The 13,634-nt window shown below is 40.7% G+C and overlaps 1 protein-coding gene across 4 annotated transcripts in view; it reads left to right on the top strand.

Annotated features, from left to right (window-relative positions):
- Window positions 1-13,634, top strand: part of GNB1 (G protein subunit beta 1) — an 84,050-nt gene that overhangs the window by 51,045 nt on the left and 19,371 nt on the right. For 2 of the 4 annotated variants that reach the window (XM_064281108.1, XM_064281107.1), the window contains 2 exons: window positions 6,790-6,892; window positions 13,065-13,103. In XM_064281108.1, the coding sequence (XP_064137178.1) occupies window positions 6,836-6,892; window positions 13,065-13,103 (96 nt within the window). In that variant the 5' untranslated portion in view covers window positions 6,790-6,835. Of the gene's footprint in view, window positions 1-644; window positions 669-5,408; window positions 5,547-6,789; window positions 6,893-13,064; window positions 13,104-13,634 lie in introns of those variants that run through there. The other 2 variants (XM_064281109.1, XM_064281110.1) reach the window with 2 other exon arrangements.

Here is a 13,634-nt window from a genome sequence, read left to right as displayed (position 1 = left end):
TGGGTTTTGAATCAGGAGCCAAAACTCCTGACAGTTTTTAAGCTGCTAGTAATGGAAAATTCTAAACATGTAAAGTCAGCAGAATAGCAGACGGAACTCCTTCATCAGACTTCAGCTGTTACCAACTCATGACCAATTTTGTTTTATATGTGCCCCACCTACTTCCTTCCTTCCTTGCTGTGAAGCAAGTTCCAGACATATCATTTTATTTGTAAATATTTCAGCATGCAGCTTTAAACAGTAAAGGCATATGAAACAAATACAGTGCCATTACCAAGCCACAGAAGTCAACAGCGACCCCTTCACAGCCCCGCCATCCCTTCTACGCACACATTTCCTGCTAAGCCTCTTCCAGCTAGGCCTCTAGGGTCCTTTTGTTTGGATTTGGCTTTACAGTTTGTTTGAATAGTTCCAAGTAAGGTCTGTATTCCAGTTGGTTGGTATATCTCTTAAATACCTTAATCTGTAAATTCCCTCTCTCTCCTCTTTGTCCACTTGTTGGGTTGGCGTGCATGCTGCTAGCTGTTTTTTTTTTTTTTAACCCTTGCCGTTTATTTGTTATAAAAAAACAGCCTGGTGGTTTCCTGCAGATGTATCCCCGCAGTGGCGTTTAGCACGTCCCTCTGTTTGCTGATGTCTTGGGGTTTGAGAAGATTTCATTTTTTTTGGTAAGACTACCTCATAGGTGCCTTCAAGATGTTAAAAATATGATTTGGAAGACTGTTACTATTGCAGAAAATAGCATGTTACCCAAGGACAACAGTTCTTTTTACTCATCTGACCTCAGCTCACGTGTCAGCCCTTTGCCAGGTGTTCTCTAACTGCCCACAGACAGTAGCATCCTCCCTGCTGTCTTGGTATGCTCACCCTCAGAAATGAAACACACACCCCCCCTTTTGACTTGTCTGTCATCTGTCGCTCTCCAACCACAACTCAGCCTTGTCTTGCTCACCACCATTCCCTGAGGCTCGAACAGGCCCAACACAGAAGACTGGCGACTCGCAGCAGACAGAGCATCTACTGCTTGCACTGCTCTGCACACAGTCACTTGTGCAATAACAAACCCTTATTGATTATGGTAGTTTTATCAGACTACGTTTGGGACAGGGTATTGTTAGGAATAATGTATACAGGAAGGCAGGCTGAGTTGAGTACACACTAATGCCCATCAGATTTGCACTGTCTTAATGACTACGAGTCAGAAAGCAACTTGTCAGCACCTAACAACAATCTTGTTTATAAGGAGCCCTGGTGGCACGGTGGTGGCGTGGTGGTTAAGCGCCCAGCCAAAAGGTCAATGGTTCAAATCCACCAGCTGCTCCGAAGGAGAAAAACATGACAAACTGCTTCCGTAAAGATTACAGCTTTGGAAATCCTATGGGCCAGTTCGACTCTAAGGGCCAGTATGAGTTGGAATCGACTCAGTGGAAACAGGTTTTTTTAACCTTGACTTTGATGGCACTGTCTTAATTTTGTAGGTGAACAGGACTTGTAAATGAAAGAAAAATAGGAAAGCTGCTGAAGTTGGTTTAAATTTCTTACGCAAACTCGTCTTTCTCAAAATGCTGCTTAGTCTCAGGTGTTAGGTGTGCTTCTTGAATATGGAATTCTAGCCTTTGCCTCAAGTCCCCCCAGCCATGAGGAACACAATTTTCCAAGGCACCTCAAAATGGCTGAGCACATTAGCCAGTGTCAGCCCGGCGTAAGACACTGGACACTCCCTGGGCCTGACTAAGCGGTGGGAAGAGGTCTGAGTCTCAGAGACACCAGGAGGCCCAAGGGCGAGCCAGCTGGTGACCAGGCTACATGGGGCAGCCCTCCTGCTTCGCAGTGAGATCATACATATGCATCTTGGTGGCCAGCTGTACCCACTGTCCTGTGGGTGCTCTGTTGGAAGAACCGCCTCATGGTTTAATCATGGAAAGCTTGTAGACTACTTTCAGGTGGAGTGTCTCGTTGAGTTTTCACTTTAACCATGGGGTATGGGTTACACCATTTTCACTTTGCAACAACAGGCTGGAGTGAAAAGTGATTTGGGGAAAGTCCTATTCCTAAGTTCCTATTACAAATACTTCCAAAACAGGTGCTAAATAAAAGATAATGCACCCATGGGTCATGAAGGAGGACAGACTAGCTCTCAGCAGGCCTCGTCTTAGCGGATTAGATCAGGTAAGGGAGCTGATTCAGCTCAGCCGGGGCTTAGCGGGTGACATTGGGCCAGAGGAGAGAAGCAGCCCAGGCCACAGAGACCGATAGTGGGCTTTTCCAGAAGGTTCTGGGGAACTAAGGATAGTGAAGAGAAAAGCAAAAGTGATAAAATGTGAGTAAGACTTATTTAAAATGTGCGTTTGTTTTTTATTATCAAAATCATCTAAACTACATTATCAAAATTTGGAAAACTCAACTAGTAATTCTAGTCTTTTAAAAAATTTTCTTAGTAGGCATAGTTTTGTTCTAACATAGCTGGAATTATTATTTGTAAATTTAAATTTTGATTTTCATTTAATGTATACTAAACATTTTTCCATGTTATTACAGTGTTTTCATTTTTGCTTTTAGTGATATCTAATAGTTCATCTACCAAAAAAAAAAAACCAAACCCGTTGCCTTTGAGTCAGTTCCGACTCAGTAACCCTGTAGGTCTGCTAGTAACGTTAAAAAGTTAACATTAATTAGCTTTTCTTAAACTGATGAAAAGTATAGGGAAAAAAAATGTCCCTTGGCCACAGTACGCAGATTATTATTGTTGTCAGGTGCTGTCGAGTTGCTTCCAACTCATAATGACCCTACGTACAGCAGAATGAAATACTGCCCAGTCCTGCGCCATCCTCACAATCATTGTATGTTTGAGCCCATTGTTAGCAGCCACTTTGTCAGTCCATCTCCTCGAGGGTCTTCTTTTTTGCTGACCCTCTACTTTACCAAGCATGATGCCCTTCTCCAGGGACTGGTCCCTTCTGATAACATGTACAAAATATGTGAGACGAAGTCTCGCCATCCTTGTTTCTAAGAAATATTCTGGCTGTACTTCTTCCAAGATAGATTTATTAATTCCTCTGGTGGTCCATGGTACTTTAAATATTCTTCACCAACGCCATAATTCAAAGACAGCAAGTTTTCCGTCTTCCTTATTCATTGTCCAGCTTCCATATGCATATGAAGCGATTGAAAATAACGTGGCTTGGACTAGGTGCGCCTTAGTCCTCAAGGTGAGATCTTTGCTTTTTGATACTTTAAAGAGGTCTCTTGCAGTAGATTTGCCCAATGCAATACTTTCCAGATAGCCTCTGTTAACTTTGGGGTCCGGGGTGGGGGACGACAAACAAACCCTATATAAAGGGATGATATGATGTGAGAAGTAGGAGTCCCACTACCTTGTGTCTTTTTCCACAAGTAGCCACTATCCACATTTCCTTGTATATACGGGAAAAGACAGGTCCCGTGGACATGGCATAACAGGCAGCATCCACTGGCTGCTGTCAGGCCTGTCTCCCTGATTCTCTGTCTTCACAGTTGATTTGGACTGTAGGGCAGTTGGTATGGACTTTAGGTTTATGGAAATTGGAATGCTTTTTGTTTAAGTTCAGCTACTCTGTATGGACACGTGTGCTTCTGTTCACACAGGGCTACTTCAGCTTTGGGGGGCGTCCACCATGGTGCTAGCTGTGACATGATGGTGTCGGGCCTCTGAACACTTCTCCTGTCAGGCCAGTTCTGTGTCCATGAGCACAGTGGGACCGGGTCGGGCCTTGTAGCCATCCATGTGCATTAGGCTGGGCCACTCAGAACTGGTTATCACCCAGTCAGTGCAAGCCTATCTAACTTTCTTGTGGGTTTGGTTTTAGAGAATGCACCCTTGACACTGAGAACAGAGAAGATGATTTACCTGCCTATTGCCAGGCTTCTCTTTCTCACTAGTCCATGTGTTTGGACCAGATAGGGCCTTACAGGAAATGGGTTTTTGTTTCTGGTAGAAAGTAGGAATACCTTTTTCATAAAAATTAACAAGCTGGGATTTTGAGACTCTTGATTGAGACTCCCATGTGGGCATTGATTACAGAGGGAGCGGTAGTCAAAAGGCCACATCATTCATTTCTGCTCTTTACTGATGAAAGAGAAACATCTGGGTTTGTTCCATGCAGTAAATTCATTTCTCTAGTCTAAAGCAGTACACCTGGGTCCGTGTCACATATTCTTCTATATGTGAAAAGAACCTCTGCTTCAGAGAAATATTTAAATTTAAGATCTTAGGAGTTACCCACCCAATATGGAATTCTAGCCTTTTCCTCATTCCTCCCAGCCATGAGGAACATAATTTTCTGAGGCATTTCAAAAAGTACTTTCTGTTTACCTTTATCTTAGGAGTTTGTTGCTTTTAGCCTCTTGTTTTAAAAATTTGCTTGGTGTTTAAAATTAGGATGAGAAATTTTGTGTTTGTTGACTAAAATTAACCATGTAATTCAGTATATCCCATGACAACGTTAGTTAATTTTCTTCCTGTTGATTGTAGAAGGGTTGGATAAAGTAGCTTCTTGACAGACTGAGAGCTGTCCTCTAGGGTGTGCGGGGAGGCGGGGGAGGTATTAGAATAAAGCAAAGTTGTAGCAACACAGCTTTCCATTTTAAATGTTATTAATATCTTATTAGTATTTTTATTATTTCATCATTAGTATTTGTAAACTGAAGTCCTTAGATTTTACATGTGAAAAGCAGAGAAAAAAATTATTCCTTAAGAATGAAGTGTTGGGGTTGTCGCCTTTCCTGCGACAACCCCAACACTTCATTCTTAAGGAATAATTTTAGCCATTTGATCAAGGAGGTGGGATGTTCTACTTTTAGGGAGGTTACACGTGACCAAAATGCCCACTTAGGGTAATGACTTGAGGAAAATTTTGGTGAGAAATTTCCTAAAAATGTGCCAGCGAGTTGCCTGCCTTCCCAAAGAGTAGGAGCAGTGGGTATTGCCTTTTACTGATTCAGTGTGCTTGGATGGCACTCCCAGTTTTTCTCCTGCCTCAGCTCTCTGCCTTCGATGCCCAGGTGAAGGCATGTCTTGGCGGTTCTGTGAACTCCCATTTAGGGTTAGTGCTCTGACTTTAAGGTGGCTCCTTGCCCCTCTGGGGAGTGTGGCAGTCCACCAGTACTGCTGCTTGCAGTCTCCAGCACTGGCACCCTCAGCCCTCTGCCCGGCTTACTGCATTGTACAGCTGTGAATAATCATGGTGGGCCGGTAAGGGTAAGGTAAGAGCTATTATGGCATAGTTTCTCCCTACCCCACGTCAGGAACACACACACGTATTTTAAAAATGCTTTTCATTGGAAGAGAGATTTTAATTGTCATCAGTAAGTACATGCGTCAAGTGTTCATAGAACATGTAGTAATGGTTTTTTTTAATGTTTTTGTGCAGGATAACAAATCACACTGCTGTGAAGTCAACTTCGACTCCTAGCGACCCTATAGGACAGAGTAGAACTGCCCCATAGGGTTTCCAAGGCTATAAATCTACGGAAGCAGACGGCTACATCTTTCTCCCGTGGAACGGCTGGTGGGTTTGAACTGCCGACCTTGCGGGTAGCAGCCGAGTGCCTAGCAAATTTTCCCAAGATGTGTTTCAATCCCAAGAAAATAAACAATTACTGTTAATTAAACGGAAACCCTGGTGACGTAATGGTTAAGAGCTACATCTGCTAACCAAAAGGTCAGCAGTTCTAATCCACCGGGCACTCCTTGGAAATCTATGGGGCAGTTCTGTTCTGTCCTATAGGGTCGCTATGAGTCAGAATGGACTCGAGGGCAGAGGATTTGGCTTCGGTTGGTTAATTAAATATCTGATGCATATTGTATCAGTCATGATTTTTATGCAAAATTTGTGGTGGTGTTTTCCCCCCTGTGTCTTAGCATAGGAAAGTGAAGTCCTCGCATAAGCCATATTTGCATGTGGAAGCTAATTGTATTCTTAAGGGATTAAAAATGCTGGTAATTATATCTTCAGTTCTGTGGTACACTGGACATATTTCTGATTGACCTAACACCAAGTTTTTGGTCAGAAATGCAACCTCAATTATAACATTCCCCTGGGAAAATCAGTCTGGCTTAACAGGATGCTTTCATTTGACTCTGACTGCAGGAGTACTCTGACATGATTGAGCGGTGGGCGGACAGGCTGCTTACACTGATCCTGATTTAACCTGCACGTGCAAGGATTGAGGTGTTGCCACTGAGCACCCTGGGATCCCAGGCTATTTCTGTGGGGGCCTGGTTTGTCCTTGAACTCAAGGACTGCTGGGTACCATACCGTGACCTTTCAGACTTGCCATGTGAACATCCTTTTGGCTGGTTGTGGGTTCAAGATCATTGAGTAGCTTTGAGGTGTGAGGTTGCCAGTTTTCCACTGTATTCGCGTCCTGAAGTAACCACTTCTGGGTTTTTGTGTGAGAGCGGTTATCAGTGTTTTACCTCCTTTTTCATTCTTTTGTTCTTACGTTTACAATGAGATCCATATCCTTTCAGAAAAAAGCTTCTTAACAGATTTTCATTTTTCAGTCCACCACCACATTTTTAGTAGTAGATTAGACATTGTCATATACAAAGCCAGGTGAATAATTGCAGTTATGTTTTATTAACCCAGCCTTTGGGAGGCATTTCATGGTATGAGAAATGCTAAAGAAAAGTGCTCTGATTTATAATAAACCAAAGCTCTCAAAATTTCTATTTGCTTTAATCATCTGCTTCGTTGAATTACTCCACAGTTGTTTATTGTATTTTTTGTGCTTGCATTTCTGTTTCAGATCCCTGATTCTTTGCAGTGACATTGAAGAGCACTAAGATCAGAAGATGAGTGAACTTGACCAGCTACGGCAGGAGGCCGAACAACTTAAAAACCAAATTAGAGTACGTAGCTACATATGTGTTGAGCTTTATTTATCATGTGGGCTTCAGGTCAGGGTGTCATCTGTTATAGGAAAGACAGGCTACAGAGGGACCGAATCGAAGTTGGCCTAGGGGCTATTCATCACAGATTCAGATCACTGACCGGACCTGGTGCATGCCTCTCGGGGTTTTGTTTTCCAGTGTATTGTACCCTGTTACTTGAATATATGTAAAATATTTCCATAGAATTTATAAATACCTGAATATACGTTTAATTCATAACCTCGGGAATTACTTGTGTGACATCGTTTTGGTCACTATACTCAGGGTGTGGTGTCTGCCTCTCCCCCTAAGTATTGTGAATATTGAGAGAAGGAAACTTGTTAAAAAATAAGAGTATTAGCAACAACAATAAAAAAATATTTTAGGTGTACCTGATTTAGTCTTAATTTTGAAAAGCTGTGTTCCCTAGTGATGATTGGAATCTGTACCTTTGGTAAATCTAATTGAAGATAAAAACAACCTTGCGGATTAGACTATAACATACAAAGAATTGCATTCGCAGAATTCTCAAAAGTTAAATTCCAACCTGTGACTGATAGACAATGTTGAATCGTAGAACCCATGAACTTTTAAAGGGGGTGGGGTATAGTTCTAAAAGAAATTAATTCTACTCTGCAGTTTCTTTAGGCAGTGCTTTTAATGAATATTTTCTAGAAAACGTTGAACACAAACAGATGCTTCTGTTCTCAGACCATTGATAGGAAGAGTGAGAGGAAAAAGTGGATATATCAGGAGAAACTGAACCCTCGCTGTAGTCAGAGAGGTCTTCTCCACCTGGTAAAGGGGCTTACTCCCTGGTCTCTTGCTTTCATCTCTGTGGCATTAGCTGTCCTTCAGAGCATCTCTGTGGCATTAGCTGTCCTTCAGAGCATCTCTTGAGGAGAAGTTGAGAGCATCCAGTGCATGCCCGAACACTAGTTCATCTTTCTGAATCGACTGTAAAGATAAAGCCTAATTATTTCATGTTGAATGGCCAATTATATGTTCAGAAAGCCCAATGGTAATTGGAGAAAGAAACACCACGTTTATTTTAGCCAACTTTTTCTTGAACTGGAGAAAGGATAATAGAATTATCTGAAATCGACAGCCAAAAAGGAAAGAGAAAATAGCCTTTTATTGCAAGAATTTCAAATCTTAATATTTAAAAGATCAGATATAGCTCCATAAAAATACGCAAGATTTTTAAGAATGTTTTTTTTAAAGATTTGCTCTGATAAGACTTGCATAAAGTATCTAGTTATACCCCTCCACACACATAGAATTAATGAAATGAATTCTAAACTATTAGGTTTGATATAAAACAATACCCAGAAATATGTTATTTAAGTGAAACCAAAAAATATTCCTTTAAGATTTTCCAGACTTAAATCTTAAGTATACTGCTGCAGCAGTATATTGACAGGGAACTGCCAGAAATTCAGGCTGGTTTTAGAAGAGGACGTGGAACCAGGGATACCATTGCTGATGTCAGATGGATCCTGGCTGAAAGCAGAGAATACCAGAAGGATGTTTACCTGTGTTTTATTGACTATGCAAAGGCATTGGACTGTGTGGATCATAACAAACTGTGGATAACATTGGGAAGAATGGGAATTCCAGAACACTTAACTTGTGCTCATGAGGAACCTTTACATAGATCAAGAGGCAGTTGTTCGGACAGAACAAGGGGATACTGATTGGTTTAAAGTCAGGAAAAGTATGCGTCACGGTTGTATTCTTTCACTGTACCTATTCAGTCTGTATGCTGAGCAAATAGTCCGAGAAACTGGACTATATGAAGAAGAATGGGGCATCAGGATTGGAGGAAGACTCATTAACAACCTGCATTATGCAGATGACACAACCTTGCTTGCTGAAAGTGAAGAGGACTTGAAGCACTTACTAATGAAGACCAAAGACCAGAGCCTTCAGTTTGGATTGCACCTCAACATAAAGAAAACAAAAATCCTCACAACTGGACCAATGAGCAACATCAGGCTAAACAGAGAAAAGATTGAAGTTGTTACGGATTTCATTTTACTTGAATCCACAATCAACAGCCATGGAAGCAGCAGTCAAGAAATCAAAAGACGCAATTGCATTGGGTAAATTTGCTGCAAAGGACCTCTTTAAAGTGTTGAAGAACAGAGATGTCACCTTGAACACTAAGGTGTGCTTGACCCAGGCCGTGGTATTTTCAGTTGTATCATATGCATGTGAAAGCTGGATAACGAATAAGGAAGACCAATGAAGAACGGACACCTTGGAATTGTGGTGTTGGCGAAGAATATTGAATATACCATGGACTGCCAAAAGAACGAACAAATCTGTCTTGGAAGAAGTACAACCAGAATGCTCCTTAGAAGCAAGGATGGTGAGACTGTGTCTTACATATTTTGGGCGTGTTGTCAGGAGGGATGAGACCCTGGAGAAAGGATATCATGCTTGGCAGAGTACAGGGTCAGTGGAAAAGAGGAAGACCCCCAACGAGGCGGATTGACACAGTGGCTTCAACAGTGAGCTCAAGCATAACAACAATTTTAAGGATGGTGCAGGACCAGGCAGTGCTTCGTTCTGTTATGCATAGGGTCGCTATGAGTCAGAACCGACTCGATGGTGCCTAACAACACCAACAAATCTTGAGTTTCTGGAAAGTCCATTTTGAGGCAGCAGTGTTTGTGGCAGACAAAAAATAAATAAAGCAAAACTGATAAGGTATTACTTAGTAATAGTTGAATTGGGTTATTTTTTCTGTGTTCGAAATACTCTCAGCTGTTTACCATCTACTTTTGAGATTTTTTTCGTTCCTCTCGTTCCCAGAAAAGTCTGATGACTCAGAATTTAGAGGCACTGGGAAGCTGTATTAAACATTTATTTGAAGTTACTAATTTAAATTTTTAAGTTTACTCTGCAGTGTCGTCTTAACTGTAGTATGATTCGGCCTATTTGAAGAAATTTTGTTTTTCTGACAACTGTGAATTGTTGTTCATAAATAGTGGATTCAGATATGTTCATAACAGGTAAAGAAAGTTTGTATGGCACACGTGAAAGACGTATCCAGATTAATAAAAGGTTGACGTTGGACATTGCATACCTTCACATTTTCTAGAAGAGAGGAACAGTTGGTGGTGCTCTGTGGCGTAAAGCCCTGGGTCCTCCCTGTACCCCAGAGCCATAAAACATTATGGGGCCACATGTCCAACTGTACAATCCATGTGACTACATTAAAGTATAAAAAGGAATGAGGCGAAATTAATTTTAATAAATTTTTTCTAAGCCAGTATATGTAAAATACTACTGTTTTGTCATGTGATTAATACATTTTTATTAAGATATTTGACATTTGTTTTTCATGGTAAGGCATCAGAATTCAGTGTGTATACTTCCTGGCACACCTGTCTGCTCTGTGCCCTCTCGCAGCTCGCGGGTGCCATTTGGGACAGCGCAGCTCTAGACCATTCCCTAGGAGAGCAGCTGACCTTCACGCAGCAGTGATGACAGTTCTCTGCAGACATTTTCACAGCCTTTGTCTTGGTAAAGCTCTGTGCTAGGCGCCATGTGAGTTTCTTTGCACAATATAGGAGCCATCGTGGTGCAGTGGTTAAACATTTGGCTACTAACCAAAAGATCGGCAGTTTGAATCCACCAACAGCTCCTTGGAAACCCTGTGGGGCAGTCTACTCTGTCCTATAGGGTTGCTTGTTATAAGCTGGAATCGACTCGACAGGAATGGGTTTTGAAGGCTGTTTGAGTCCATTACACGAAATAGAAAGGGCAGACAGTCAACTATTACTTTTAAAAGAAGAAAAAATACACGCTTTTTTTCCTCATCTCCAGAGAGTACGTGCTTGTTAAAGAAAGCAGAGCATAAAGAAACACACAAGTGGTAGGTAATTCTAAGAGAAGTTGTTTTTGTCTTAGAATTGTTTTAAAACTGAAAACACCTAAAGGACCATCTCCTCCTACTTCTGATTCTGTTTGTGAGGAAACAAAGATTTGCTCAAAGGAATGCAGACTGAAAATGGCATAGCTTAAAATGTACAAGTAACTTACTGATGGGTTAAGGAAAACTCCAATAAAATGTATCAGTGTAGACTTTTAATAGTTTTTTAAACAAAGTGACGTTCCGCCCAGCATGTGTGAGCGAAAAGGTGTCTCGCCAATGTGGCAGGCCAGCTGCACTGGGACATTTGATCCAAATGTTGTCACCAGTGACTATGAGCTGAGCAGGGCCCCTGCTCCCGCTTCCCACTTGGTTTTTATAACAACCCATGTGAAGTCAAAAGGGATGCAAGAAGAGCATGTGCCTTCTGTGCATTGTCCTGTATGTGACATACATCCAGATACGGTAAGAAAGGGACCAAAATCTAGTTGATGGCTTGTATGTATTTCCTCTGGTTTAAGTAGACAAAAAAGGCAAACTTTTGTATTTGGTGACATTTCTCATCATAGACAGTATAGAAGGTTTTGCACTAAATAATGTATTCATTGTACACATCTTCCTGAGTTAAAATCAAAATTAATCTTAAACATGTTAAAGGTTTCAGTCTTGATTAAGCAGTTAAAGAGCCTGTTCCCATTAAAAGACTTCACCTGCAATCTTAGAAGTTCAAGGTGCCTGTTCTGAGAAATGCTGAACCAGTTTACAGAAGCATCTTTTGACTAAAATGAAGGCCTAATTGAAGTTATCTGTTTAGTTTTTAAAAATAATTGTTTAACAGTAGTATCACCACAGTCTGTTATAGGGTACATTTTATACCTGTTTTAATCTTTGGATGCTAACCAGGGTGAAATTGCTTAAGTTCCATGGTTTATTTTCTACTTTAAAAAATTCTTATTATTCATTTTTAAACTTAAAAGGCATATATAATATCAAAAAGAATGGCATTCAGAAATAAATATTCAATTCAATACTTGATAGGTAAAATCTAACAAAAAGAGCTACTATTCTGAATGTTCCCATCTCATTCCTCCTTACCCCGAATTTAGTTGTTGGCATAGAAATACTTGATTAGATCATTTCTTTGTGTTTCATTTATAAGGAGAATGACTTCTAATACCACAATTAAAGTTGAATTTGGGATCTTAATCTTTGTTATATTTATAACAATAATCTCTATGAATATATACATTATCCGTTGGTAAATATCCCCACTGACTTCAGAAAGAATCATTTACAGTGAGGCCTTTTGCCCCTAGTGACTGTCTCCTAGGAAAACTTCCCCTACTTGACGGTCTAGCTTAGGACGCCTGATGTGTGTAAGTGCCAACTGGTGTTGAGAAGTGGATAGTCAGATGACTGTGTAGTAGAAGCATTTTTCTTATTAAAAATTGTCATTTTAAAATTATTGCCTTTGAAATTTTATGAAGTTTCCAGCTGTCTACACCCAAATTTTGAAACTTTTAGAGCTATTGTCTCATTTTTCTTTATAATATCTAGCTTTCAATTTAAAAGTATATATGCTAATTTGAGATTTCAAAATTTATTTTCTAGTAACTTTGTTTACTTAGTAGCAATGAAAGTTTAATATTAGTATATCTGTCTATAGCTCATATAGTGTATTCCACAAAGTCTTACCTGAATTTGATTACCTGACTCCAAATCCCTTGTTCTTTTCAATAGAATTCAGAATTAAAGATTATGTGCTTGAAAATAAAGCCCTTAGTTAATACGGTCTAAGGGTAAGCTCTTTGGGCTAGACATTGGTCTTTTTAGGCCTTTTTTCACGGGCCCCATCCCTTTTGGCTTCACATAGGTTGTTATAAAAACCAAGTGGGAAGCGGGAGCAGGGGCTTTGCACAGGGAAGGACGCTTACTTAGCAAGAAGGGAAAGCAGCAGCACCAGGTTCTACTTGCTGCCCTGGGCTTCCTTTGTGGGCCTCCCAAGTCTCAGGAGTGCTCTGGTGGCCAGGCAACGTGCCTGCAGGTCTTAAACATACGTGGGTTTGATCAGTTCTCTGTGTTTGGTGTGGTCTAGAGCATAGACTTAAATATCGCCTCAATAGTCCTAAGACTGCAGTGGACTGTGGGGTATTAGAGGAGAGGGAAGGAGCAGTTTATAGAGGCTCTGTCCGAAAGCTAGATGTGAGGGCCTAGAGTCGAATGTGTCTGAAGCATTGCTGATTTCCCTTTGTGGTTGTTATTTCCTAGGATGCAAGAAAAGCGTGTGCAGATGCAACTCTCTCTCAGGTAAGAGTCACTTTAATCATCCAGAGCCATCTGCCTGATGTTAGGGGCAGTGCCCGGCAGTGCTCACACCAAGGACCTCTAGAACGAACTCTTCTCCAGCTCTAATTCTGCACAGTAAGGTCTGACATCCACCGGTTGAAGATTGCCATTCCGGTGACGATAGGCATAAGAAGTAGGAGTTTCTTCAGATGGAAAATAAGCATCTTTCAAGCCTTAACCCCTTATTTTCTGTAATGGAGGTCATAGTTGTAAAATATTGTTAATGTCTTAAAATAAGATCTTTAAAAGCTATGACTTTAACAAAAACTGCCTCAGAACTTCAATTTCTAAAGCCAAAGAACTGAATAGAAATGTGAAAGAAAAATTATATTCACACTTCTACTGAGGATATTAATTTTTAACATTCTCCTGATGCTTTAGGGGATGCATTTTAATTGGGGCTAAACCATAAGCTAAAGAAGAAAATTATACTACATAGATTTATCTGAATTCTCAGATACACTTTGGAGTGTACATTTTTTCAGACTCACG

This window comes from Loxodonta africana, chromosome 3 (assembly GCF_030014295.1).
Source record: "Loxodonta africana isolate mLoxAfr1 chromosome 3, mLoxAfr1.hap2, whole genome shotgun sequence".
NCBI lineage: Eukaryota > Metazoa > Chordata > Mammalia > Proboscidea > Elephantidae > Loxodonta > Loxodonta africana.
This window is presented reverse-complemented; position numbering and strand designations above follow the sequence as displayed.